We start from the raw sequence: 27113 nt of genomic DNA, 5'->3' as shown, positions 1-27113 counted from the left end.
GTGTCAGGTAGATAAGGAACCATGTGATGCAGCTGGTGGGAGCGGGAGGCAGGCAGGGTAAAGGTGCACAGGGAAATAACCTTGCAGGGAGTTCCTCCCTCCGTCCCTTCTCGGGGAGCAGAGTCTCCGGGCAGCGCTGATCCCCGCGGCACCTTGGCCTGGATGCCTGCTCGGGTTCTGGGGGCTCTCTGAACTCCCGGGTAGCAGGAATGTCCTTTAGCAGAAGGAACTGGTCCGATCTCTCCAGGTAAGTGCTGCGGATTAATGCTTAACCCTTTCCACCTCCGGCAGGGAGGGGTGAGGGTGGGCTGCTGGTGGCCGAAGGGCTTGGGGAGGATGGGAGGAGGGGGCAGCTGCCCTGGGAGTGTTTGTTGTTTGCAGAGGTGAATGCCAGCGCCACGGAGAGCTCAGCGCTGCTGGAGTTTCTTGTGGCTGGGCAAAATCAGAGGCGTTTTTGTTTCCTGCCTGGGGAAGCTGAGCCAGGCACAGGAGAATTACCTGGATAAGCATTCTCGCCCCATGCTGGATACATTTTGGGTCTGTTTTACCTTGCTTTGGGGAACAGACTATCTGGGCTATGCCTCCAGACTTGCTCTGAGCTGGCTGGGAGTGTTTCACCTCCCCGCATGCCCATGCAGTCCCTGGGTGTGTGTCCTGCTCTGCCTGCGGAGATGCAGCCCCTCCTGTGCTGAGCAAGCCCTGATTCAGCGGCACTGACTGAGCAATCCCTGAGCAGTCCCCGCAGCACCGCCGGCTCCCTAGGCCTTCCCAAAGAGTGCTCCAGAGCAGGGGAGGCTCCTGGGCACCCTGGGGTGGGTCAGGCTCTCACATGAGGCTGGAGCGAGGTGGGATCAGCCCTGACCCCCTGCAGACCCAGGGCAGCCACACCAGCCTCGGCTGGGCAGGAGGCTGGATGGAAACTCAAGCCACGCCATCCCACAAATCAGGAATCCTGGCCCAAGTGGGTGTTATGGCTCTGAGACTTAACTGGAAACCTCAGTGCCAGGTGTAAGAAAGGGGAGTTCACAGAATCCTAGATTGGTTTGGGTGGGAAGGACCTTAAAGCTCATCCAGTTCCACTCCTGCCGTGGCAGGGACACCTTCCATCATCCCAGGCTGCTCCAAGCCCTATCCAGTCTGGCCTGGGACACTTCCAAGGCTGGGGCAGCCACAGCTGCTCTGGGCACCCTGGGCCATGGCCTCCCCACTCTCACTGTGAAAAACTTCCTTATTTTAGTTGAGACCCCACTGTTTGGAGGCCACCAGCTCTCAGCTGCCTCTGGCGTGGGTGGGATCCAGAGGCCACTCCAGCCCCATCCAGATCCATCTCCCCTGAGCCTCGGACCTGCCCCAACACCAGCCCAGCCGGGTCCTGCACCCCGTGTGCTTCACAACCCCAGAAGGCATTTCCTGGGCTCTCCCGAGATGAGGCAGCACTGAAACAGCAGAAATGTCAGAAAAATCTGCACTAATCATTGACAGGGCAGGAGAGGACAAGGCAGGGACACTTGCCAAAGTTTTTTATTCATCTCTTTCAGTTAAGAAAGATAAGACAGCAAAAAATAAATCCCTCTGTGAAAAGAGGTGGGAAAGACTGGCAGAGCAAATCCATAGCCTGATGGGTGGATCACTTAATTACAAATAACGAGGAGCTGCCTGTGGATAGTGCCAGATTTTGTGCTGCCTCAGAAGGAGCCAGGGTAATTCAAGGCAGGAAAATCCCATTTTCACTTTGAAGGAGACTGTGTAAAATCAAACAAGTACCCGGTCGTCGTGAGGATTTAGCCCGGCATTAGTGCTCCATGCTGTCACTGCTTGAGGGACAGGAGTGCAGAGGCCCTGGGATCTGTGTTCCCGCACCGGGAGCCTGCCACTGGGATGTGCATGCAGGGATTGCTGCCCCGGGCAGCGCCGGGCTGTGCAAACACGGCCGGGCTGTCCCAGCTGGGGATGCTCCCTGGGCACATCCCAGCCTCGGCCAGCCCCGTCTGTCCCGTGCCAAGCGTGGCATCAGAGCCCGCCCGGAGCTCCCCAGCCTGGCTCCGATTGCTGCTGGGGCTGTTCGGTTCGGAGCAGAGGGAAGGGGAGGGCAGCACGGCCCGGCCCTGGCCCGTCTCCAGCCCTGTCCCCAGCCCGGCCCTGGCCTGTCCCCAGACCTGTCCTGTCCCCGGCCCGGCCCTGGCCTGTCCCCAGACCTGTCCTGTCCCCAGCCCGGGCCTGTCCCCAGCTCGGCCCTGACCTCAGCCCGGCCAGTCCCCAGCCCGGGCCTGTCCTGTCCCCAGCCCTGTCCCCAGCCCGGCCCTGGCCTGTCCCCAGCTCTGCCCCCAGCCCTGTCCTGTCCCCAGCCCGGCCCTGTCCTGTCCCCAGCCCTGTCCTGCCCCCAGCCTGGCCCTGGCCTCAGCCCGGCCCTGCCCTGTCCCCAGCCCTGTCCCTGGCCCTGAGCTCTCGGCCAGCTCCTCGCCCCATCGCGCTCCACCGGCCCCGCCGCGCTCCCGCCCGCCCCGAGCAGGAAGGCCAGAAGCCGCAAGCACTCGCGGGGGGTAAAGCGGTTTAATTTATGACCGGCTGTGATTACTCAGTAACTCTGCACCAGCCGCGAGTCCTCGCCTGCCGTAATGCGGCCCTGGCCCTCTGACTTTCGCTAAAAGTCAAATTCATGGCAAAGCCTGAGCCCGGCTGGAGCTGGGATGCGGTCCTGGCATGGGCCCTGAGCAGGCTCTGCGGGGGTGCCCTGCAGTGTTTGGGGCTCATTGAGGGCTCGTGTTGGGGGAGAAGAACCAGACTCTGAAAAGCTCCATCAGCCAATAAAAATATTTTCCAACACATTTTATGCACCAGCACAGAGAGTGAGCAGTTTTGGCACAGAGGAAGGATGGCAGAGATGGTGTTTTCTGGACAACTTTTTATGCTGAGTGGCATTTTATTAAAACAAAAAACAAAAAACAAAACAGAAAAAAAAAACCCCAAAAAAACCAACCCCAAACCAAAACAAAAATCCCCAACCCACATTTGGCTAGTGCAAAATAAAATGCTGAAAGATTATTCCAAACCTCATCTTTTTGGCTCAGTCTGTGATTATAAACAATTCCCAGTTCAGGCACATGCAGGGGGGAAGAGGAGCCCTGTCAGCCCCATCCCCAGGCAGAACCTCTCAGCAGTTGCCTTCAGCCTCTGATACTTTTGCATCTGAGGCTTTTTGCTCTATAAAAATTAAATTGCCATCACCACATCTTGGTTTTGGCCTAAAATCTTGTGCCATAGTGGTTACCCTTCCAGTTTGTGTGGTTGAGGTCTGTGTGGTAGCTCAAGGGTCCTGGTCTGGCTGAGTTAAAGGTTCAATATCCTTCTCCTGCAAGGTTTGCTTAATATAGGAATTCCTTTGAAATGAGTGCTCCCTCCAGCAGGAGAAAATAGGAGTTGGGAAGTCAAGTGCTTGCTTTGGGAAGGGCCTGCATCAGCTGGTGGAGTGAGAGCGCTTTGGGGTGCTTGGCTCGTGCTGGCCTCGCTCTCCTCCAGCAAGGTGACTTCTGCCAGCCCTTGGCTGTGCCCAGGCTGTAGCAGTTCCTTTCTTGTCTGGCACCAGGGCTTCAGGATGTCCATGCAGGACACAGCCTCCCCATGTCCTTGTGTTTCCTCCCAAACAGCCTGGCCAGGCAGAGGACCCTGGAGGATGAGGAAGAGCAGCAAAGAGAGCGCCGGCGAAGGCACCGGAGCCTGCTCTCATCCACATCCACGGATGAGGAACCTGCCAGCCCTGCCAAGGACACCAGCCCAGCTTCCAGCAGGTCTGTGGGGTCCTGCTGGCATTGGCCTTGCTCCTGACACCGGGCCCTGGCAGCTGCTGCTGTGGATGGCTCTTGGCTGAGGGAGGGCTGAGCTGTGGGCAGAGCTGTGCTCCAGCCAGCAGCCCTTGGGAGGAGGGATGGGCTCCCAGGGCCAGCACAAGGGGCAATGCCTCGGTGGGCTCAGGGTGGTGCTGCAGGTGGGATCTGCAGTAGGTAGGGGGTGCCCAGCTCTGCAGGGCAGGAGAGCAGAGCAGGCAGAGCCTGGCTGGCTGTGCTGCCCCTCTGAACCTCACAGTGACGCTGTGGCACCTTTGCTGAAGTGGGGATCTGACCCAAGGGCTTTCCAGTAGTGCTTCCAAAGTCCCTGGCTGCAGGGAGCTGGCGTTTGGAGGTACTCTGGGACCAGGCTGCCCTTACACAACCTGACCCACTCTCTAAATTGGTCCTGGAAGTGTTCAGTATTTAGGTGGTTTGTGTCCGCAGTGAGGCTCCCACTCAGGGGTGTTCCTGTGTTTCAGAAGGATGGAGTTAGGATGTGTGGCTGGATATGGGGTGGATGGGCTGGATATGACTAAAATGAACCAGGTGGGAAGGACAAGTTCCTCTTCCCTGGTGCTGACACAGGCTGGCCATGTGGTGATTGCAATTCAGAAGGAGGGCAAATGTTATCCCATCTCCTCCCCAATTCTGGCAGTGTGCAGACACAGTCTGCCAGGTGTCCTTCTGCCCCTTCCCAGGCCTTTTGCTTGTTTGCCTGGGGGAAGGAGGGGAAACAGCTTTTCACAGGTGATGTTGGGACTGTGGGTGGACCTGCCAGAGCAGATTGGCTTCCAACCAATACTTCCCACTTAAAGCTGGTGGGATTTTTCCTAGTCCAGTAAAGAGTCACAGCCATACTTCTTATCCAGCAGCAGACCCAGCACACTGCCCTGATCCTGGATCTCCTTGGCACAGGACTTGGTGGGTGCTGGTGTCCTGGGATGAGGTTGCAGAAATGCTTCATCTCTATGACAGAAAAGAAAAAAAAGAATTTTAGTCCAGCCTTTTTCTCAGACAGCCGAGCTGGGGTGATGGGGATGAGAGTGGCTGCAAGCCCTGGTCTGCAGGGAGGACTCCAGGATGTTTGTGGGATTTTTATGTCCCTCTCCAGAGCCTTTTGCCTCACTTGCAGCATGAAATCCACCCCTCTAGCCCCAGGTGCTGAGGTTGTCATCCCATGTTGTTCCTGTCCCTAGACCTTCATCCCTGGTGAAGCCACAGTCTCCGGAGGATGGGGAGGAGCGAAAGCTCTCAGAGGTGCTGAAGACACAAGAAGGGAGAAGGACGAGGTGCCTCCCCCCCGTGTCCGAAAAGCTGAGGCAGGAGAAGGAGCAGAAGGAGCCAGGGGTGGGAGAAAGCTGCCCAGAGACAGAGGCACAGCCCCACGGGAGGCAGGAGAGCAGCCGGGCTGCAGAGCGCGCTCAGGAGGCGGCCAAGGGCAGAGGGGACCCGCCAGGGGACAAGAACCTGGAGCCAGCCTCTGAGAGGAAGGTGGTGGTGAGGGCACGGCTCCAGGACAAAGACCAAGGAGTGCAGACTCCTCGGAGTGAGCAGAGGAAGGAGGCAAAGGAGCCACCAGAGGTGGGGAGCTGCCGGCTCCGGGAGGTGAAGATCCTCACCAGGGTGGGAAGCCGCAGCACAGAAGAGAAAACCTCAGCGGTGACCTCATCTCCAGAGCAGCAGGTAAGCAGGACTGGATGGGGCACCAGGCCTTGGGGGGAGAGGTCTTGGGTGCTGGGAGAACCAGAGAAAGATACAGCCCAAAAGTACCAGGAGGGAAATGGGACATGAAGGATTTTGAGGAAGGTTTTTCAGAGACCTGCGAAACATGAGGTGGTGGACAGGGTCCCACCACCTCCTTCCCCTCCCTGGTCTGTGCTGTCCTGATCACCTTCTCCAGCAAGTCCTGCTGATTGCCATCATGTTGTCAGTGAAGGGCTGTTTGGGGACTCTGTATATCCAATGGAGACAGGAAAGGTTTGGAGGATTTTGATCTCAAACTCCAGCCTCCAGCATAGTTCCCGCTCCTGCACCTCAGTCCTCTCTCCAGGATCTGCAGGGATGTATCTGAGGTCTCCTTTTTCCTCAGCAGCCGTCAAAGCAGGTAATCCAGCTGTCCCCTCCCCAAGATGAACCTGCAGAAAAGCCAGACCCTTCTCCAACTCACGTCACCTCCATTCGACGAGCCAGCCCAAGAACCGTCTCCTTTCGGGTAAGAGCTAAAGCAGGTGGGAAAAAGATTCTGTTGAGGCAGTGGGGAATGGGGGAAGGACGGATTGTTTTGGCCTCTGGATTATGTGGCCAGAACGTGTTCCCAGAAGTGTGCTCAAAACTTACCCTTGGTCTGGGCACTACAGTCCTGCTTCCCTCTTCCCCCCGTTTTCCTTCTTCGTGTCTGACTGAAGGCGTGTGAGGATGAACGTGTCCAGTTCATCCACTTGTGCTGGCCAGAAAACTTATGGGAAGTGATGAGAAAACAGGGAACTCATTGTCCTCAGGATTTCCAGAGTCACAGGAATTCCCATCCACGTTCCAGCCTTTCCAGTCTTATGTGAAAGCACAGGATAAAAATAACATCCATCCTCCCTCTCATCCCATGTTACAGTCTGATAATATATTTCATTTCAAAAGAGATCTCTGGAATAAAGTGATTGAAGAGGCTGGGAAAGCCAAGAACTGTCAAGATCATTCCTGCTGTGAGTCAGGGCTGACTGGCTACACTTGATTGACTTCCACGAGGCTTTACTGGGAATAAAACTGTTATCACCATAACATGTCTATAGTCTGGGGAACTTTGATATGAGATAAGCTCTGGTGTGGGTGCAAATGGAGCTTTCCTGGGGGAGATCAGTGAGATAGTGTCTTCCATGCTTATCTTGGATAACCAAAGTTCACTGCAGAATCTCCTCCCCTTGTCTCTTCCAGATCATCTCCAAGAAGCAGAAAGAAGAGAGCCAAAGCCCTCTCACAAGGAGGTCAGCACCTCTCATGTTGCTTTGGTCCTCCTGGGCAGGAATGGCCATGCTTTGTTTTCCAAGGGAAGAGGAGGTGCTGGGTCCTGGCAGGCCTGGCACACATCTGCTGGACATTGGTCCCCAGCGTTGTGGAGTGGGCAGGCAGCGATGCTCGGCAGGGGACAGGACAATGTCCAACGTGCAGCTTGCATCTGAATGAGATCCTGGAACCACAGAATGGTTTGGGTTCCAAGGGAACCTCCAGATCTCATTCCAACCCCTGCTATGGGCAGGAACATCCTCCACTGTCCCAGGTTGCTCCAGTACACCCCAGCAAGCCCCCACTTCTCTGGGGTCATGTAGCTCCATGTTGGTGCTTGGCTGCACAGGTCCCATCCATGGGGACATCAAAACAGCTCCATGAGCAGCCTGACCTGGCTTTGGTGACCAGATCAGGGGATCCTCCACCCCTCTGTGGGCACATGTATGCTGTAGGCAGAGCCACACTGACATTGGGGGTGATGCAGTCCAGAGCTGGCAGAGCTGAACCCAGGGCAGGCTGAGGAGCTCTGAGATATTTTGGTGTTCAGTGTGGCCCTGGAAAGGCAGTGACGCCCAGAGAGCTCAGTCACCAGCAGGGAATGGGCTGCTTGGTTCCCCTTGCAGATAGATGCAGGAGTGCCTGGGTGGGACAGGGCCTTCTCCTGCCAAGTGCAGCTTCCCAGGACCATGGGCTGAGTCCAGGACATCTTGGGGGGGCTGGTTTCAACTCTTCCCTCTTCTTACCCAGTGCGAGTCTGAGGATCCCAGGCAGCAACAGCACCATTGGGGAGAAGCTGGAAAAGTACAACTCGGCTGTGCAGGTACCGAGGGCCCTCAGCAGAGCCAGTCAGGGGTGGGAGAGGTGTGTGGGGAGACAGAGAGGGGTGGTCTGGAGCCAGGTGGGGACGGGAGGGCCTGAGCTGCACCAAGTACCAGAGGTGATGGGGGTGAAGGGGATAGTGCCAGGCAGGAAAAGGGATTGGCCTCGGGATTTTAGGAGCAGGGACCCTTGGAGGGGGTCTGGGGATGCTGCATGGCCCTGCAGGGAGGAGATGTCCTGTGGAGAGGGTCTGGGGATGCTGTGATCCATTGGGGGAAGCAGTGCACAAAGCTGTGGGCTGGTGATGGGCAGGAGGGGACCAGACCCCAAGGGGCTCAGGGTGTGAGCCAGAAGCTGGACTTTTCTTTTCACCCCGGGGTGCAGCACAGCCCTGCTGAAGCCTACTCTCTCTCGCAGCGCTCGGAGGGGGCGAAATCCTCTGTGCCTGCCCAGAAGAGTCGCCTGCTCTCCTCGGAGGGGGTGGCGAGCAAGCGCAACTTCTTCGAGAGAAGCGCTCCCAGCAAGGCGGAGCCGGCGGCTCCCAGGAAGGTGAGGCAGGAGCGGCCTGAGCGGGGCCCTCCGAGCGGGTCTGGGCTGGGCAGGCACCGGCTTTGGGGAAAATCTTCCCCTGTTCGGATACCAGGCTCAGCCTGGCAGGCTGCTGCAGGGATCGGCGGGAGCTGGGTGCCAGGAGCTGCCCCGGCGCTGTGTGGGTTCCTGCCGAGCGCTGGAATTTGAGGAGCTGGGAAGGAGCCAGTGTGTGGGCTGGGCTCTGCCTGCTGCAGCTCCGCTCAGTCTCCCCGTGCCCTGGGGACTGGGCCGGGTTACATTCGTGCAGAGGGAGAGCCACGGCTCTAATATTGGTGTCCCTGTCTGTGCCACAGGACAACCTGAAGATCCCAGGGTCGGTGACATCTCGCATTAATCTGTGGATCAGCCGAGCTCAGGAGCCTGCCAAGGAGGAAAATGGCAAGGTACTAGCTTGTGTCAACCTCAAGTGTGAGCCCTGAGACCAGGCACTCTCACAGGACATGGTGCTGTACCTTGGGGCGGGTTGAAGGGTGGATGAACCCTTGGCTGAACCTATGAAAGGGTTTGGGAGCAGTTTAGTCAGGTTTGGAGATGTCAGAGCTGCAGGGCTACCATGATGAGATATCAGGGCTCTACTTGTGGCTGTGTCCTCACTGTGAGTCCAAAATTCCCAAGACACCTGATTCCAGCCCTTGGTGGGTTGAGGAGGGAGCAGAAGCTGGCTGGATGCATGTCCCAGGGCACACAGGGGTACCTGACCTTGCCACCCCAGCATGATCCCATCTCTGCCATCCCATCTCCTCTGTCTGGGTGAGCAGCTCTGCCTGGAGGCCAGTGGGAGAGGAGCTGTGTGCTCAGCCCTTCAGCTCTGAGGGGCTTGGAGAGGTCCTGGTGCATGAGGGGTCTGGGGTCATCTGCACCCCCACGTGAAACCAACCCCCAAAAATAGGGAGCCTTGTGGCTGTGGGTACAAATTGCCCAGCCAAGGGGACTTAGAGGTCATCACTTGGCCACTGTGGCTACTCCCTGGACATGTGCAGGAGAGGGATAAGAGAGCCTTTGGCCGCAGGGTTGTTTGGTGTTCTTGGAAAGGAAGGGCTCAGCAGGTCCTGGGCAGGTCTCACAGCTCACAGCAGGGAGGGCTTTGGCAGCCAGCTGGCCCAGGAGGTGCAGCTCCAGCCCAGCCCTGCAGCCAGGGAAGGTGAATCCAGGCTGGGCTGGGAGATCAGCCCTGCCCAGCTGTGTCTGTGCCAGGCAGCTGTGCCAGCAAAGGGTTTGCTCCTGGTGTGACTCCTGGGGAAAGCCTGCAGCTCCTTGGTCAGTTCTCCTTTAATAGCACCTGCTCCACTTCTGTGGATGGAGCTGCACTTGGCTTTGAGGGTCTCCCAGGTGCAGGATCCCAAAGCTGGCTGGTTTTACCTGGACAATGTGTGCTTCAAGGTTTAGATACAGTCGGACCAAGGCAACGCTGCACACAATGCATGGGGAAACTTTCTCCTGTCACTTCTGACTCTCCTGTTTGCAGGAAATCCGGAGAATCAACAGCCTAGCAAAGCGAGACATCTGGATAAAGCAGCCTGGAGACACCTCTGAAGATACCAAGGTAATTACAGAGCTGCTCTGGAACCTGGTGCATCATCTGAGGCAGAGGCAGAGCCAGGATGTAAGGGGAGAGGTGACGTGGGGGTAATCAGGACCCTGTGACTTTGGGAAGTGAGCAGGAGGGGACAACTGGAGGGACGTGTAAGGGAGAGAAGGACTCTGGTCTGGGAGGAGAAGGGAAATGGCCTGTCATGGGATTTAGGGCATGCCTGCCTGCCCCATCCCCTGCTGGGGACAGTCACTGTCCTGCTTAAAGCAGCTGCATCTGGCGGGGTTGCAGCCTCAGGCACAGCCTCAGTGGTTCCCACTTTCTTTTCCAGTTGCAGTAATACCAGCTGTGGTATCAGATCATCTGGGAAAAACTGGTTTGCTCCAAAGATCAAAGCCCAGCCCTACCCAACCGTCCAGCAGCCACTGCCATGAGTCCCCTGTGCCATGTGTGGGTGCAGCCCAGGTCATGGGGTCCTCTGCTTGTGGGATGGGAAGGAAGAAGCCTGGAAGAGTCTCCCTGTGCCCCCAGTCCCCAGTCACTGCCTGTCTGTGGTGTCCAGGCCTACAGACTCCCCACAGATGCTGAAGGTAAACTCCTGCCTTGTTTGTCCAGCACATTTTGCTCTTCTGTTCCTGATCTCTGCCTGTGCCCTGGAACTGCCCTGGCAAAGGGGATCCCTCACAGGGCTCCCTGGCAGCTGGAGGATGTCAGTGGGGCAAGAACCTGCCTGGCTGAGGGAGTTCCAGCTGCACATCCATGGACCACGTCCATCCCTGCTGCCTGGGCACGTGGGGCAGGCAGCTGTCATGCCCTGCCAGGCTGTCACTGCCAGAGGGGCCCAACCAGAGGCTGATGTTCATGAAGCTACACGAGTGCTCGGAGATGTCTCATGGAAGGAGGGGAGGCTTGGCCCTGGTGTTTCCCTCCACATGCAGCTGAACCAGAGACTTGTCCTTGTCCCTGCCATCCCCTGCCTCTGCAAGCAGTGACCCTTCATCCAGTGATCCAGGGGAGGGTGAGCTGGCCCTAGCCACAGCCCTGTTTGGGAGATTTCGTGGAGCTGAGTGCCCTGTGCTGGGCCCCATTTCCCTCTTGCCTTTCCTCCTGAGCCCTTTGCTGTGCAGCCCCTGATCCTGCATTCCCATGACTGCTGAGCCCACCCAGCAGGGATGGGGGATGCTCTGTCAAGGCCTTTAGGGTGCCACGGGCAAAGGGCTCAAATTCTCTTATTGGGGCCATTCTTTGGGTTTGGGTTGTGCCTTCAACAACCACTGTGGTGACAAATTCAGTGTGGGAATCTGCTGCTGCCCCTGGAGCTGATCCTGCTTGTTGGGCTTGGGAAAGGACTTGGGTTTCTCTGTGCTTTTTTTTGTTTTCTAATAAACGTTGCTCTTTCTAAGACACTCCTGGTCACCTGCTGCTGGTTTGGGACTGGAAACTGTTCCCCGACAAGGGGAGAATAGGGAAAACCCCGAATCAAATGTGTCCTGGGGGGTTAAAACCAGACTCTTCCCTTCTCATTGCAGCATCCCGAGGTCGGAGCAGCGGCTGCGGGAGCCGGGCAGGGTCTGTCCCTGCGCTGGTGACAGCGCTGCCTTATCAGCGTCCCGGCCCCGGTGACAGCTGGGCTGGCTTGTGTCAGCCCCTCGGGCACTCACGTATCTCGGTCCGGAGGGTTTAAAATAGCAAATCTCTGAGGCCACACAATAGCTTGGGCTTATATGGGCTCCTGGGGGGGAAGGGGGAGCGGCGGAGGGGGCCAGGGCCGCGGCTGCCGAAATAGCAGCTCACAAGTGTTGCATTCCTCGCTGGGCGCCGGGCACATTCCTGCGGCGCTGCCCGCCCCGGGGTGGGCGCTGGAGCCCCCTTAAAGCCTCCTGGCCCAAAGAGCCTTTCCCAGACCCGGCGGCTCCCCGCGCTCCCCGCATCTCCGGCGCTCAGGTACGGCCGGGGCCGCGCCGCCCCTCCCGGGGGGATGCGCCGGCTCCGGACCCGCGACGGGAGCGGCTCCGGGCTCGGGGTGTCCCGGCCGCGCTCTCGGGTGATTTATGCCATGCAGGCACTGCCATGCATAAAGCATCTGGAGCCTCTCCAGCGGGCTGTATTTGCCGTTTCTCTTTCGGACCACCCTGATGGGTGCCCAGGTGGCTCAGATGGGTTTTGGCTGCCCTGGTTCCGGGGAAATCTCCCGGATCCCCGTTCCCTGTGCCTGCAGGGACAGCAGGGATGTGATGCCCACGGGCAGCCTGGCCCTGGCTCTCTGGCAGCCCAGGGGGTGGGTTAGGGATGGGATGCTGCTGTGCCTGGTCTGACCCTGCCGAGCAGGACTGGAGCAGGGACGTGACCCATTCCTGGAGCCAACGGTGGGGATGGAGAGCTCCATGTCTGGGCAGCCTGGAGGAAAGCAGAGAGTCAGAACTGTGGAGGATTAACTCAGCCCCAGAGCTGTGAGCAGCCAGCCCTGAGCTAAAGGATAGGAGGATTTCGAGAAGTGTGAGAAATATCTGGATTGTTTAATACAGAGCAAATTCTGAGAGATTTTTTGTAGTCAGTGCAATATTTCCTCTTTGTCTCTGTAATGTCTGCTGGGTTCTCCTAATTTTACCGAATCAAGCTTTAATGAAAAGGTTTATGTGTTTCTGTGCAGAAGATGCATAAATATTTCCTTGAGCCACTTTTTCTTTTGTGTACCCTCTTAGTGCTGGACTTGTTGCTGTTCCCTCAGCTCTGTGGGATCTAATGGTGTCTGAGGGAGGAGTGCAGTGAGAATGTAGGAAGAGGCTTTCACTGTGGGGTCTTCTCCTGTGCCATGAAATTATTGTGTGGAGCCTTGGGTGCTCAGATTTGGCCAAGCTTGGGGCATCACGACCATGCTGAGCATGGGAGAAAAGTGGGAATTGATGTTGGTGGGGAGGCAGGGATCCCAGGGATGGTGCTGGAGGGGGTGCTTAGAGCCAAGCCCCAGACCTGTCACAGGAAGGGGTACAGTGGTGGCAGGAGCAGGCGGTGACCCCGAGGCAGAGGGGGCCGAGTCCTGCCTTTATTTGTCTCCAAAAAGCACCTTGTGAGGAACTGTGAGATTAAAGACCCTCTGGAGCCGTGGTTATGCCAAGGTTCCCCTGGAATGCCCCTTTCCCATGCCTGAGCATTCCAGCCCTGGACCCAGCATCCTGAATAAGCACTCCTGAGGCCTGGCCTCCCCATCCCGGATAATAAATGCCTGACAGATGTAGCCAGGAGCAGTTGTTCCCAGACTCGGGGTAGCAGGAGCAGGGAAGCCTTGCCGCTCTGGGAACAGGTGGTTCAGCACATGGAAGTTATTTCTGAGCTGCCTTGCATCGTCCTGTGGCATCTCAGCCCTGCCGAGGGCTGGCATGAGCAGGGGACAGGGCTGGGCTGGGGCTCTGGGCTGGGGCTCTGGGCTGCTCCAGGATGTCCAGGGATGGGGCTGGTGGGTGCAGGTCCCACAGTGCAGTGCTGGGTGAAGGTCAGGTGAGGTGAGATGATGAGCAAAGTCCTCCTGAGCACAGCTGGGAGACTGATGTGCTAGGAAGATGAAAGGCTGTTTCTGCAGAAGTTTTAGCCCTAAAATGAGGGCTAAATTCCTAAACCAAGCTGTAAATTATTCCTTTTAACTAACGGGGGAAAGATGCACCTGCTGAGCCCAGGCTGCCCCTTTCCCAGCAGTTCTGCACTTGGAGGGCTGGGCTGGGAGGGTTGGCTGAGGGCTTGTGCTGTGCCTGGTGCAGGGCTGTAAATCTGAGAGAAGGGGTCATCCCTGGGCTAAGAATAGTTGGGAAGCAAAACAAGCTGAACACTGCAGTGGGGTGATTTTCGTGTCCCCTGAGCAAACACAGCCCCTGAGAGGGCTGGGCCTGGGGGCTGAGTGCCCTGGACATGGCTCCTGACAGAGTTATCAGTGTCACAGGAGGTTTTGTCCAATCTCCTGCCTCCTGTTTGGGGCAAGCTGTGATTCTGGGACAGGAGGGGGGCGGGCATCTTATCTCTGCTGAGATAACGCTGTCACAGCCTGACTGGGGACAGCTGGAAGCTCCAAGTGCTTTGGAGAGAGGCAGCATCTCTGTGCCCCTGTCCCGGTGCTGAGGGACAGGCTGTGCTAGCCCTTATCTCACTTCTAACCCTCACTTTTTCCAATCTGCCTCAAACTCTGCCAGAGAACCAGGGATGTCAGACACAGAGGAGGTCACCGAGGAGTATGAGCAGTAAGTGGGATGATTTTGACCCCTTTCTTTCTCCCTATTCCCATTTTCCCACTGCAGCACTGCTTGGAGGTGCTCTCGTTGTTAGCCCAGCACCCAGCACAGACCCCCAGGCTGTGCCCCTCTGCCTTGGCAGTGCCTGACCCCAGCAGTGGCAGTTTGTGTTGGGAGCTGTGTCCACACCCATGGGCAGGACAAGGATGCTTCCTGTATTAAAAATGCTGCAGTCTAAATCTGTGAGACAGGGATGGGGAACCCTGAGCTCAGTGGGGAAATGGGAAAACCAATCTGCTGCTGCTGGGGTCCTGCTGCCACATCCAGAGCATCACTCGCCAAGGCCCAGATTTGAGAGCAGCTTCTGCTGATGGAGCTGCTGGGCCAGGAGGCACATCCTGGAGAGATGGGGATGGGTTATAGGGGTGAGCTCCAACACAGCTCCCACTCCTCATCCACCAGCAGAGAAAGGGGACCTGAATCCTCTGGTGTTTCAGTGCCACACAGACTCGTGTGTGTCACCAATCTGTCCCCCTGGGATGGGCTGTGCATCTCCCCCATGGCCAGGGAAGGACTTGGGGGCAAAGGTGGGATGTGAGATTCCCATTTCTGGGATTACAGGCCAAGGTCACTCATCTTCTTGTACTGCAAAATGGTGATGTGCCCTGACCACTGTCAAAGTGCCAGTCCAGACCTTCATCCCCTGCTGTCCACAGCCTGCAGGGTGACCTGGGCCTTGTCCCTGTCCCCACTGCCACCTGCCAGCCACCCAGCAGCCATGGCCTGTGCTATGAGACAGGGGAGCCAGCCTTGAGGAATCCCAAACTCGCCTCAGCCTCACTGATGGCCCCGTTCCAGCAGCTCAACATGACTCTGTAAATTCCTGTTGTGCTTTGCAGGGAGCAGGAAGGTAAGAGGACATGGAGCACCTGCAGCTGCCCTGAGGCCAAAAACTGATCAGAGAAATTCCAATAACCTGAGGCTTTTTCCCTTCTCTCTGTCTGTGCCCTGTGTGCTCTCTGAAGAGGAGTGCGTGGAGGAAGGTAGGAGCTGCACCTGCAAGGACCAAGAGCCAAACACGAGGGCTTCAGTGTTTGCTGGGAGGTTGGGGGGCAGCTCCTGGGCTGCAGTGGGCAAATCATGTGCAGGAAAGGCCAATGTGACCATATTTGAGATGCCTGCACCTGAAACATCAGTAGGATCAAAACCACTCTGAATTTTCTTAGGATCTCTTTTGTCAGTGATCCTTTGACTCAAGTCAGGGCTGGCAATGCTGGACATGGCTGAGGGGTGATCCCAATATCCCAACGGGAGCTGGAGTCTCTGCTGGACATGTGACAGTCTTTCCAAACTGGAACTTTCACCTGCCTCAGCCTGATGGAAACAGAACCCCTTCACGGGATCTGGGCTGGGCTGGGCTGGGCTGGGCTGGGCTGGGCTGGGCTGGGCTGGGCTGGGCTGGACCGGGCTGGGCTGAGCTGAGCTGAACCTCTAGCTGCTCTAGGGCACTACCAGGCAAAACATGCTGAGTGTAAAAGCCAAGAGAGGTGCAGGGGGAAGCCCCTGCTGTGCTCCAGTCCTCATCTCACGCACACCCAAACTCTGTGGCACCCAACTAATCCCTGTGCTTATTCCTTCCCTCCTCCCTGGCTCAGAAGAGGAAGAATGGATAGAGGAAGACGATGGTAGTTATTGCACCTTTCATTATTTCCTCTCTCTGCTCTTGGGAAAAGTCCTGGGTTGATGTGTTCTGCCTCTCCCTGGTTGGGGAATGGTTTTCTTTCATTCTTCCACTTCTCTCTCTTCTTCCTGCACTCCTCCCATGCCCTGCTGTGCTGTGTGCCCATCCTCTGTCTGTGCCTCGTCTCTTATATCTGCCAGCCGTGGTTTGCTGTCTTTGCTGTCTTCTTTTTCTCTTCTGCCTGGCTGTGGCCCCGCGGGTGTTCCCAGGGCCTGCGGGCACAGCATCGCTCTGGCTCCGCCGAGGAATCCTGCGGGGACGCTGCTCCCTCCAGTGGAAAAAGGCTCCAGCCGTGTCACAAATGCGTCCCCAGCCGCTCCCGGAGCTCCCTGCTGGGGCAGAGCAATAGACATCCCTCCTCCCTTCCTGGGCTCTAGGGGAACGGCAGCATGAGAGGGGACGAGGGACAAGCCAGGAGGGGAAATCCTTCCATTTCATTAATTTTAGGGGGTTTTGCCCTAACGAGCACGGGCTGGGGTAAGGTTAGGGAGGAGCCCTTTGCTCCCGAGCCGCTGTGGCTGCCCGGGTCCCTCTGGGCTCTGTGCCGAGCTGTCCCAAAGCAGGGGTAGATTGAGGAACTGCAGGGATCCAGGGGACGCTGCTGCTGTGCTCACTCTGCCCTTCCTGCACAGGGCAGGAGGAGCAGGTAGAGGAGGCGGAGGAGGAGACCACAGAAGCCAAGGCAGAAGGTGAGTGGGGCCGTGCCAGGAGCTCCGTGCCTTGGCTGGGCCATGCTCTGCTCCAGGGGATGCCAGCTGGGGGCTGTGAGAGAGGGACAGCAGCACAGAGGGGCAGCTGTCCCCAGATCTGGTGTCCAGTAAGGGGGTGTCAAACTGAGAGCCCTTCCCTGCTCTGTCTGGGTCCTACAAACAGGAAATGGTGATGAAATACATGAAATACAAATGGTGTTTGCTGCTGGTGGCTGTGTCCAGCCCTTTGAACTGATGCCAAAAATGGGCCAAGCCTGGTTCACCAAGGGGTCCATTGCCTTAGAGGGGGTTCCAGAGCCGGGATTGAGCTCTGATGTGTCTGATCATCAAGGGAGCACTGGGTTTCATGAGGTGGCTTTGGGGCATGATGTGTGACCCTGTGTTGTCCCTTCTGCTGGGGCAGGCTCAGATCCTGGCTGTGACCCTGAGTCAGGGTGCTGGGACCCCTCTGTGCTGGGGGTGTGACTGCCCTCACCCAGGGGTGCTCATGTTCTCCCATTGCTTTTAAACAGAACAAGAAGATGAAACGAAAGCAGCAGGAGAAGGTAAAGTGGGAGCAGAGGAGAGATGGGTTTGGCCATTCCAGTCCTGATCCCAGTCCCCTGAGACACTGGGCCCTTGTAATGGAGTTTTGGTGCTGAATTTATTTGCTGCCAAAGGGACAATCTGTGGTAAATGGGGCAGAGCTGCCCTGGCCACATCCCCCAGCAGGACAAGGGCAGCAGGAGGGATGGATTTGTGCTGCCTCTGGCAGAAATTCACACAAAATACAGAAGGAGAGGGATGCACTGCTGCTTTTCCAGGCTGAGCTTCTGCAAAACTTGTCTGGATTCCTCTTGGGGAGCACTTGGGGCTCTCCTGGCCACCCTGTGAGTGAGGGATGTCCCTCAGGGGCCTGCTCTCCCCCCGTTCATCCTGCAGGGATGGAGCCAGGGTTTGCAGTGGAGACAAGCATTGGACAGCCACCCCACAGTGTCCCTGGGCAGGACTGGCCACGGGGACACAAAGCATCATGTCTTCCACAGGTGGAGAGGGAGACCGGGAGCAGGAGCCTGGGGAAGGTGAAGTATCACCCTGAAGTATCACCCTGGTTCCTCCTGCCTGGCTGGGGGCACCAGGGCCTGCTGTGCTCGGCCAGTAGCACCAGCTGTGCCTCGGGCACAACGTGTCCTGTGGCACAGGGCTGGCATCTTGCTGCTGGGAGATGGTCCCTGGGAAGCCCCTGCTGCTGCGGGGAGAGGGAGGGCTCAGGGTGGGGCTTGGGTCAAGGTGGGGCAGGAACCCCTCGGTGACACTGACCTTGTCTTTCTGTGCTGCTCCTGGGACCTGCAGGCGAATCGAAGCCAAAACCCAAGTAAGTGTGGCAGGGTTTTCCCTGGGGCAAGATCTGAGCTGTGCCAGGGCAGAGGCTCCGTGTGACAAAGCCTGATCCATAAAGGACCGGGCACAGGGAGCCTCCAGAGCAGGGTGGGACTGGGACATGGAGAGAAAAAGGGAGAGAAACAGACAGCAAAACACAGACCATGAAGGGCACCCTGAGAATGAGGTCTTTAGGCAGTTCTGAAGCATTTTGTATGTTCCTTGGGAGAAGCTCAGCTGCCCTGTGACCCTGCAGGTGGCAAAAATGTGTGTGTGTGAGAGAGAGAGAGCATCCCAGTCTGGGACACAGAGTCCAGGCTATGGCTGGCATGAGGCACATGTTTCCAGGAGTGCCAGGGACTGAGCCTGAGGGAGCAGGACTGTGAATCATTGCCAGACACCTGGGGGGTCCTCCTGGGCCCATGGATTCTGCAGTGTGGGAGGCAGATCTGCCCTCAGCCATCATCATCCCTTCATCCCTTTGTGCCCCTGCTGAGCATCTCCTGCCCTCCCTCAAGCCCCACAGGATGAAGGATCCAGCTGCCTGTGCCAGGTCACACCGCAGCACACAGTGCCTTTTAGGGGGAGCAGAGGGTGGCTGCCAGCTCAGGGGGCCTGGCAGAGGGCCCTGGCCACACTGTCTGCAGCTTGCAGGGTTATTCCAGCCATGCAGGGAATGGCACAGGTCTTCCTCTGTGGCTGCCCAGCTGGCACCTCCAGCAGGATGCATTGCACTCCCTCTGCTCCAGCTGTGCCCACTCTGTACCCCCGGGGGGCTCAGGGGGTGGGAGGGATGAAGGGCACGGGCTGTCCCAGAGCTGCTGCAGCTGCATCGCTCCGGCTCCCCTTCCCCTGCAGGGTCTTCATGCCCAACCTGGTGCCTCCCAAGATCCCAGATGGCGAGAGACTGGATTTTGATGTAAGTTATGGCCCAGTTCCCACTCCTGGTGGGGGTGCTGCCCTCCCACTGCCCCCCCTCGGTGTCTGGCAGCTGCTGGAGGCCCCGGCTGTCCGTGTCTGCTGCAGGACATTCACCGCAAGCGCATGGAGAAGGACCTGAACGAGCTGCAGGCCCTCATTGAAGCCCACTTTGAGAGCAGGAAGAAGGAGGAAGAGGAGCTCCTGTCCCTCAAGGACAGGATTGTACGTGTTCAGCCTTCCCCTCTCTGGCTATTGCCACCCGCTCCCTGTGGGCACTCAGTCCCCTCCCCACAGTCCTGGCAGACCTGGGACACCCCTGACCCTGCAGGACAGAGCCTGAGGGGTGAGCCAGATTTCTGTGAGGCCCAATGCCTGCACACCATGGAATTGCCTGAGCTGGAAAGGACCCACAGGGATCATTGAGTCCAGCCCCTGGCCCTGCACAGACAGCCATCCCACCCCATCCCTGGCAGTGCTGTCCAAACGCTCCTGGAGCTCTGGCAGCCTTGGGGCCATGCCTATTCCCTGGGGAGCCTGGACAGTGCCCAGCACCCTCTGTTGGAAGAACCTTTCCCGATATCCAGCCTAACCCTCCCCTGGCACAGCTCCAGCCCTTCCCTTCCTGTCCCTGCTCACTGGGATGCCCCTGGTGCTGCTGCAGTGGTGCTGCAGTGCCTGGTGTGGAAGCACCTCTCCCCGGGGTCACTGTCCCCAGGCTCCCTTGGGGCTCTCAGGGCTCTCGGGGTCAGGGATGGAACAGAGAGGATGCAGATTCCCTGCGGTGTCCAAGCCAAGGTCCCCTCCCTGTGCAGGAGCAGCGGCGAGCGGAGCGGGCGGAGCAGCAGCGGATCCGCAGCGAGCGGGAGAAGGAGCGCCAGGCCCGCATGGCCGTGAGTGTCCTCTGGAAATGCGGCTTGGGATGGGCCTGGGGAGCCTGGGGACACGAGCTGTGTGTCCATCCATCCACTGCTGACCGGCTGCTGACCCTGGCAGGAGGAGAGAGCTCGCAAGGAGGAAGAGGAGGCGCGGAAGAGGGCGGAGGAGGAGGCGCGGAAGAAGAAAGCGTTCTCCAACATGCTGCACTTTGGGGGATACATGCAGAAGGTGGGACCCTTCCCAAGGGGGCTGTGATGGAGCTGCTTCTGCCCCGGGAAGGGCTCGGCCATGGGCTGGCCTCATCCCCGTGACACTGGGGGTTACAGGCAGGAGAGGGCAGGGAGCTGTGCTTGGGTCAGAGTTACCGTGCCAAAGTGGGCTCAGAGCTGCCCCGAGGTCAGCTCTGCTCTGCAGATGTGCAGCTCCAGCCTTGCCTCAGGGACAGGGATGGGCACAAGGACAAGGTGTCTTGTCCACTGTTACCAAAATGTCCTTGAGGACTTCATGTGCTTCTGGAGTCCCAAAAGCTGAGAGTGTTTGGTGTAGAATTGGGGATGGGAGAGAGCAAAGGCTGGGCAGACTTCCTTCTCTCCAGTTGATTGTTGGTTTCCTCAGTCAGAGAAAAAGGGTGGGAAGAAGCAAACAGAGCGGGAAAAGAAGAAGAAGATCCTCAGTGAGCGACGGAAGCCCCTGAACATTGACCACCTCAGCGAGGACAAGCTGAGGTGAGCACAGGCTGCAGGAGGGATGGCCAGGCACGAGCCCCGGGCTGGGTCCCAGCTCCTGGGCAGGATCCCGGGCTGGGGACAGCTCCCTGGGGCTTCCAGCTGAGGGGGAGGGCATAGCTGGGGTGGGCTGTGACACCCCATGGGGGACACGGCTCCAAGGCTGTGCAGGGCCACCATGGCCAGGCTGCGGCTGATGGCACCAGCCATGAGAGGGAGCCAGGATCACACAGGTGGGACAGGTGTGTCCTGATGTCCCGAGGAGCCAGAGTCACACAGGTGGGACAGATGTGTCCTGATGTCCTGTGTAGAGGAGCCAGAGTCACACAGGTGGGACAAGTGTATCCTGATGTCCTGTGTAGAGGAGCCAGAGTCACACAGGTGGGACAGGTGTCCCCATATGTACTGACCTCACCTGTGGCTTTGTCCTGAACTCACTGCCTGGAAAACACATCCTGGTCTGGGAGCCTCCTGAGCCACATCCCTGGGAGCAGATGAGGGATTAGCATCAGTGCCCCATCCCTGCACTGAGCTCCTGGGGAGCCACGGCCCTTCCTGCACTGTCCACAGCTGGCTCTTCCTGCAGGGACAAGGCTAAGGAGCTGTGGCAGAACATCCATGACCTGGAGGCTGAGAAATTTGATCTGCAGGAGAAGTTCAAGCGGCAGAAATACGAGGTGAGCCCCAGGGCCTCTATGATTTGTCCACCCTCTCTGTTCCTGATTGATCCTTCTGCTCCCCAGCCAGGAGATGAACTGGGGTGTGCAAGTGATCTCCCATCTCCTGGGGACGTTTAGCTGGCACCACCGCAGGGCAAATACATCACAGGCCAGGCAGGATGGAGCCCTGAGCAACCTGGGACAGAGGAAGGTTTCCCTGCCCATGGCAGGAGGTGGAATGAGATGGGCTTGAAGGTCCCTTCCAACCCCAACCATCTTGGGATTCTGGGATTCTAAATCCCACAGAAAAACTGCTGGGGAAAAGAGAGCAGTGATGCATCTTCAGCCAGCCCCTGTCCCCAGCCTGAGGCTTCTTGTCAGACCTCACCACCCACCTGCAGCTTTTACTGCCAGACCTCACCACCCACCATTTTTTCTTGCAGATCAATGTTCTTCGAAACCGCATCAGTGACCACCAGAAAGTGTAAGTGGCTGCACATCCCTCCTCCATCTCCTGCCCTTCCAGCTCCCTGCTCCCAGTTCCCTCCCTATGGATCTCCCTTGCTAAACCACCTCCTCCCCTTCCCCCTCCTGCCTCTGCTCTTGCTGGTGCCCGGCATTCCTGGACCTGCAGGTCTGTCCCAGAGATCTCAGTCCCTGCCCTTCTGCTCCTGGCAGACCTCCATGGTCCCACTGTCACCAGCTGCCCCCTCCCCAGAGACCTTGGCAGGGGATGGACCCCAGGGAGAACCCACCTCTGCCTGGGAGGCTTTGTGTCCTGTGGGGTGCTTCCAGTCTCCAGCCACCCCATCCCTGCAGGGGCTCTGCCCAGCACCTCAGGAAGCTGCTGGAGATCCCAGCTTGTCTAGCAGGGGAAGTCCCCTAGGCTGTAGGATTTGTGCAGGCCCACAAGGCCAGGGGATCCTGTTGCCGTGCCCATGGTCCCTGCACGTGGCTGGGGAACCCTTCACAGGAGACGGAAGAGGCTGTTTAACTCCTACCCCAGGAGCACCCCGGTGCTCTCACATCCCCATCCCACTTCCCCTTCATGTGGGAGGTGCTCAGCCCACCCCGTGTGTCAGGGGCAGCAGCTCCCACCCCCTTACACCACATCTCTCTTTTCTTCTGCCCCACCATGGCATGATCCTGCAGCAAAGGGTGAGTACAGGCATTTCTGAGGGCTGTGTGTGTCCCTGCACAGGAGCTCTGTGTGTCCCTGCATAGGTGCTCTGTGTGTGTCCCTGCATAGGTGCTCTGTGTGTGTCCCTGCACAGGAGCTCTGTGTGTCCCCCTGCACAGGAGCTGTGTGTCCCTGCACAGGAGCTCTGTGTGTGTGTCCCTGCACAGGTGCTGGGTGTCCCTGCACAGGAGCTCTGTGTGTGTGTCCCTGCACAGGTGCTGTGTGTGTCCCTGCACAGGAGCTCTGGGTGTGTCCCTGCACAGGTGCTGGGTGTCCCTGCACAGGTGCTCTCTGTATGTCCCTGCACAGGAGCTGTGTGTGTGTCCCTGCACAGGAGCTCTGTGTGTGTCCCTGCACAGGAGCTGTGTGTGTCCCTGCACAGGTGCTGTGTGTCCCACTCCGTGTGTGTTGCAGGGACACCAGGACCCTAGGGCAGAAGCAGGGCTCAGGGACGAGGCAATCCCAAGCATTAGCAGCCAGAAATGCCCTTCACTGCCCACCCAAACCTCCTCTTCTGTGCTCCCCTGTGCTGGTTAAGGCGAGCGATGGGCTGGGTCCTGAAGGGCCCTGCAGCTGCTTTTGTCCCTCTGCAGCTGCAGATGCAACTTGTCAGTTCTTCCTGGAGTGATTCTTGGGGGGCAGAAACATGGGAAGGAAATGGTGGGTCCTTAGAATCACCTGGCAACTGCATGAACTTGTTCCCAGGGAGTCCCAAGACTCTTTGACTCAGGTCCCAAGGTTTACCCGGGCCAGTGGAGACCGTCGGCCCCAGGGCAGTTTCCAATGGGAAAAGGCTGCAGGACACTGACAGCACCCACCTCATCCTCCCTGTGTGATCACTGATGCCTTTTTGCACGTGCTGTTCCTCTTCCCTTGCAGATCCAAGGGTGCCCGTGGGAAGACCATGGTGGGCAGCCGATGGAAGTAGAGCTCAGGGAGAGAGGAGGCTGAGCCTCAGGAGCTGCAGCAGCTGCACAGAGTCCTGGCTGCAGGAATGGGGGTTCTGGGGGGCAGAGGCCTCATGAGTGTCCCATCTCCACCCCCCAGTGTTGTTGTGTCTGTAAATAAAGAGGTCGTGAGGGGGTGCAGGTGTGGTCTTCATCCTGAGGCTCTGATCCCAGAGGACACAGGCTCAGCACAGCTTGAGGAGTTGCCCACCCCAGGCTGTGAGAGGTCACAGCAACCACCCAGGACCCCCCAAGTAACTGTCCCTGTGCCTCCCAGCATCATCTCAGCTACAGTCCTTGGCAGGATTGGTGACACACCTCAGTGGTCTGAGCTGCTTTTCCTGCTGCACTTTGGGGCAGTCCTGATCATGGCAACTTCTGTGCTGCTTTTGCTGTACCAGAGCCCCACTGACTCCTCTCTGGTCACAGCTGGCCCTGTGGGACACCATGGACAGGGGCACTGCTTCCAAGCCTCTTGGCCCATAGTCACTAACTCACCTTCCAGGCTATTTCCATTCCTATTTCCAGCTCTTGCTAAAGGCTCTGACCAGCTGTGTTTGCCTCCTCTACATGTTCCTGACAGCATGCAATGAAGCCTTGAGATAAAGCTGTGTGGGGAGGCAGCTGCTCTGTGCTTCAGGGGGCAGATCTCTTCAGTCTGGCTGGGAATCTGCAGCACGTCACACGTGTGCTGTCCCTGGGGACATGCCACCTGCAGACCCCCCCAGTGTTCCCAGTGGACCTGGACCTGGTTTGGATCTGGATCTAGATCTGGATCTGGACCTGAACCTGGACTGGCAGCCAGCCCAAGGCACCAGAGGTCCTGGCGGTGAATCTTGTCCCTTGGTGAGATGTTTGGTGTCCCCCTTGCTGGGACTGCCTGTCCTCCCCATCCCTTGCCTGGTGATTGTTCATCCCTTGCCCAGTGTCCTGCAGGTTTCTCCTCTGTGTTCCTGTTGCATGAGGATTTATCTTCCCTGGTGTTTCAACATACACCACCAGGTTTTGGGGAATAAGGCTCTGGGAGGCTCAGAATCAGTGAGGCACAAGTGGAGGACAACCAGCTCCCCACCACCTCCCTCCTCAAAACCGAGGTGTGGAGGGCAAAGGGGAGAGCTGGGTAGGGTGGCAGTGCTGGGACGTGAAACATCCAGAGGGTGCCTGAGTGATGGTCCAGCAAGTGACATTTCCAGCCTGCCTGATGCACGGCAACAGGAGACAGGGGGCAGCCAGCCGTGTCTGCCTTGGAAAATGCATCCCCTTCTGCAGCTCCGAGGATCTATTCTGCCTGCTGTGTCTGCCTTGGAAAATGCATCCCCTTCTGCAGGCTCTGAGGATCCATTCTGCCGGCTTTTGCAGCTCCCGGTGCCGCAGCGCACCCCGCAGCCGCTCTGCCCGTCCCTGGGGCTGGCAGCGCCCAGGGCGGGGGTACCCGGGCACTCCCTGCTTCCCACAGCGCTGCCTGTCCCGGCAGCTCCCGGCCCCGCTCCAGCCCGGATCCCTGCGCCGGGCCCGGGCCCGCCCGGCTCCTCCCCGTGCGGCACCGCCGGGGCACCGCGGCTGAGTCAGCGCCCGGCCCATCCCATCCCTTCCCATCCCATCCCATCCCATCCCATCCCATCCCATCCCATCCCATCCCATCCCATCCCATCCCATCCCATCCCATCCCATCCCATCCCCATCCCCATCCCCATCCCCATCCCCATCCCATCCCGGGGTGCTGGAAAGGCCCCAGGCGCTGCGCTGGCAGTGGAGCGGCTGCCCTGGGTCGGGAGGCTGTGCCAAGGTTGGCTGGGGCATGGCACAGGTTCTGTGCTGGTGCTGGGGAGCAGCTCTGCCCCGGACCCCTCTGCAGGGGCTGCAGCTCCTCCCGAGGGGCGTCTCTGCTCTCTGTGAGCAGTGACTGGAGCTGAGGGAAGGGTCAGGCTGGATTTCAGGAAAGGTTCTTCCCCAGAGGGGCTGGCACTGCCCAGGCTCCCCAGGGAATGGGCATGGCCCCGAGGCTGGCAGAGCTCCAGGAGTATTTGGACAGCGCTGCCAGGGATGCCAGGGTGGGATTGTTGGGGTGTCTGTGCAGGGCAGGGGTTGGACTGGATGGTTCCTGTGGGTCCCTTGCAGCTCAGGACATTCCAAGACTCTGTGGTGTGCTGCTGTCCCCACCTGCCCATGGAGCTCGTGGTGCAAGTGGTGGGTCTGGGGTAGCACAACAGAGCAGGGCTGAACCCAGAGTGAGGGATCCCAGGAGCAGCCTGGGGAGGGTCGTGCAGTGTTCACAGCCTCCAAGTGCTTTATTGTGGAGATCTGAGCAACCTGGTCTGTGGAAGCTGTCACTGCCACTGCAGGGGGTAGATCAGGATGAGCTCTAAGGTCCTTTCCAACCCAGTGTATTCAGTGATTCCGTGCTTGCAGCTCTGTGTCCTTCAGCTCTGCTGTGTGCTCGCACTGCCCCTGTGGGCAGCAGCACCTCTGGCTGCCAGATCAAGGCCCTGCCTCTGCTGTGAGGGGTAGGGATCTCTGCCCTTCCCCAGCAGGGCACCTTCCCGGGAGCTGTGAGGGGAAACATTCCCTGACAGGCTGCAGAGGAGCAGCATCTCTGCCACAGGACAGGCACCTAGGGTCACACAATCCCTGCCTTGGAAGGGACCCACAAGGACCATCAGTCCAGCTCCAGCTCCACCCTGTGGTCCTTTGAGGAGCCCCTTGTGCAGCACCTCTCTGGAGCACCGCTCATGGGAGCCACGTCAGCCTGGGCACTGGGGCCAGGCTGTGTCCCATGGAGTCTGTGCAGTGCAGGCAGCCAGGAGCCCTCAGTGGAGACACTGCAGGACTGCAGCATGTCTGTGCTGTGTGCAGGGCAGGGCTTGTGTGGCACAGGAGCGCTGTGCCCTCCCCGGGGTGGTGCCAATGTCCTGGCAGGAGCTCAAAGCTCCAGAGGCTGCTCCCAGCCCAGGGTCCAAATCCTCCTCCCACAGTGTCCAGCACAGGTGTCTCAGCACTGTGGCAAACCCAGCCTGCAGCAGACTTGTGCCAGGGCTCACAAACCTGCAGCTCATGGTCTGTCCATGCATTCCCATGCCAGGGCACTGCCCGGGGTGCCACTGTCCCATGGGGTGGCATGGATGTGAGGGAGGATGCATTTGGTACTAAGAAGGTGCTGATGAATGCTGGGGCGATGTTTGGAGCTGTCCTTGTGCTAAAGCAGTGCTGGGAGTGAGGCAGCCTCGTGCTCTTCTCTGCCTGCTCCAGACCCAGAGCAAAGCCACACTGAAATATTGCAGAGTCTGGTGCTGCCACTGCATCCCAAACAGGAACTGCCTGCTCATACCTTTGGCCAGCTCCCGTTATCCTGGAGAGGTGCTCAGATCTCTGGGAGATGTTGGGATTGCTGTCTGGGGCCAATGCATGTCCCAAGGAACCAGGGTCAGGCAAGTGCCCTCAGCATTATGGGCCAGGATGGGGCTGCAGTGGCTCACAGACCCTGTGGGACAATGGAGCAGAAGCTCTTGAAGCTGGAATTCTGCCAGCACCCCAGGGTCTCACCAGATGGGAAGTGGGACCTCTCATTGGGGCCATCAGCTGGGGCACAGAGCCCCTCACCCCCAGCTCAGAGATGGCAGATTGTGGAGTGGTGAAGGGTGGGAGGGGCCGGGGGAGGTTTGCTGGGATGGAGCTGTGCCAGGGGAGGGTCAGGCTGGATGTCAGGGAAAGGTTCTTCCAACAGAGGGTGCTGGCAATGCCCAGACTCCCCAGGGAATGGGCACAGCCCTGAGGCTGCCAGAGCTCCAGGAGTGTTTGTACAGCACTGCCAGGGATGCACAGGGTGGGATGGTTGGGGTGTCTGTGCAGGGCTGGGGTTGGACTGGATAATCCCTGTGGGTCCCTTGCAGCTCAGGACATTCCATGATTCCATGATTCTGTGATTCAGTCCCCCCTTCCTGCTCAAGCAGGGAGATGTTGAGGAATTGTTTCCCCCTTGGGCCCATCCTGGGCGGGTGGGCTGCTTTGCCCCTCCTGCC

The 27113-nt window shown here is 58.5% G+C and overlaps 2 protein-coding genes across 3 annotated transcripts; both read left to right on the top strand.

Annotated features, from left to right (window-relative positions):
* Positions 1-10: 10 nt before the first annotated feature.
* On the top strand, positions 11-11166 carry LAD1 (ladinin 1). 2 transcript variants are annotated; one of them, XM_064399110.1, is made up of 10 exons: positions 11-247; positions 3645-3785; positions 5021-5507; positions 5917-6036; positions 6750-6799; positions 7569-7641; positions 8058-8189; positions 8525-8614; positions 9697-9774; positions 10094-11166. In XM_064399110.1, exons 1-10 carry the CDS (start codon positions 210-212, stop codon positions 10100-10102), a joined length of 1218 nt encoding a protein of 405 aa, XP_064255180.1. In that variant the 5' UTR covers positions 11-209; the 3' UTR covers positions 10103-11166. The 2 variants fall into 2 exon arrangements, with proteins under 2 accessions (XP_064255180.1, XP_064255178.1); XM_064399108.1 differs by having other exon boundaries at positions 5914-6036.
* A 2341-nt stretch (positions 11167-13507) lies between these two features.
* On the top strand, positions 13508-23215 carry TNNT2 (troponin T2, cardiac type). Its single transcript, XM_064398863.1, has 16 exons — positions 13508-13988; positions 14879-14889; positions 15005-15022; positions 15635-15664; positions 16353-16409; positions 16943-16975; positions 17456-17491; positions 17763-17784; positions 18648-18708; positions 18816-18932; positions 19523-19600; positions 19704-19814; positions 20202-20311; positions 20898-20988; positions 21414-21454; positions 23030-23215. Exons 1-16 carry the CDS (start codon positions 13951-13953, stop codon positions 23076-23078), a joined length of 903 nt encoding a protein of 300 aa, XP_064254933.1. The 5' UTR covers positions 13508-13950; the 3' UTR covers positions 23079-23215.
* Positions 23216-27113: the final 3898 nt, after the last annotated feature.

Source organism: Passer domesticus, chromosome 25 (genome assembly GCF_036417665.1).
Source record: "Passer domesticus isolate bPasDom1 chromosome 25, bPasDom1.hap1, whole genome shotgun sequence".
In the NCBI taxonomy this organism is placed as follows: Eukaryota; Metazoa; Chordata; class Aves; order Passeriformes; family Passeridae; genus Passer; species Passer domesticus.
Note: the sequence above shows the minus strand (reverse complement) of the source record. Positions and strands in the feature narration are given on the sequence as shown.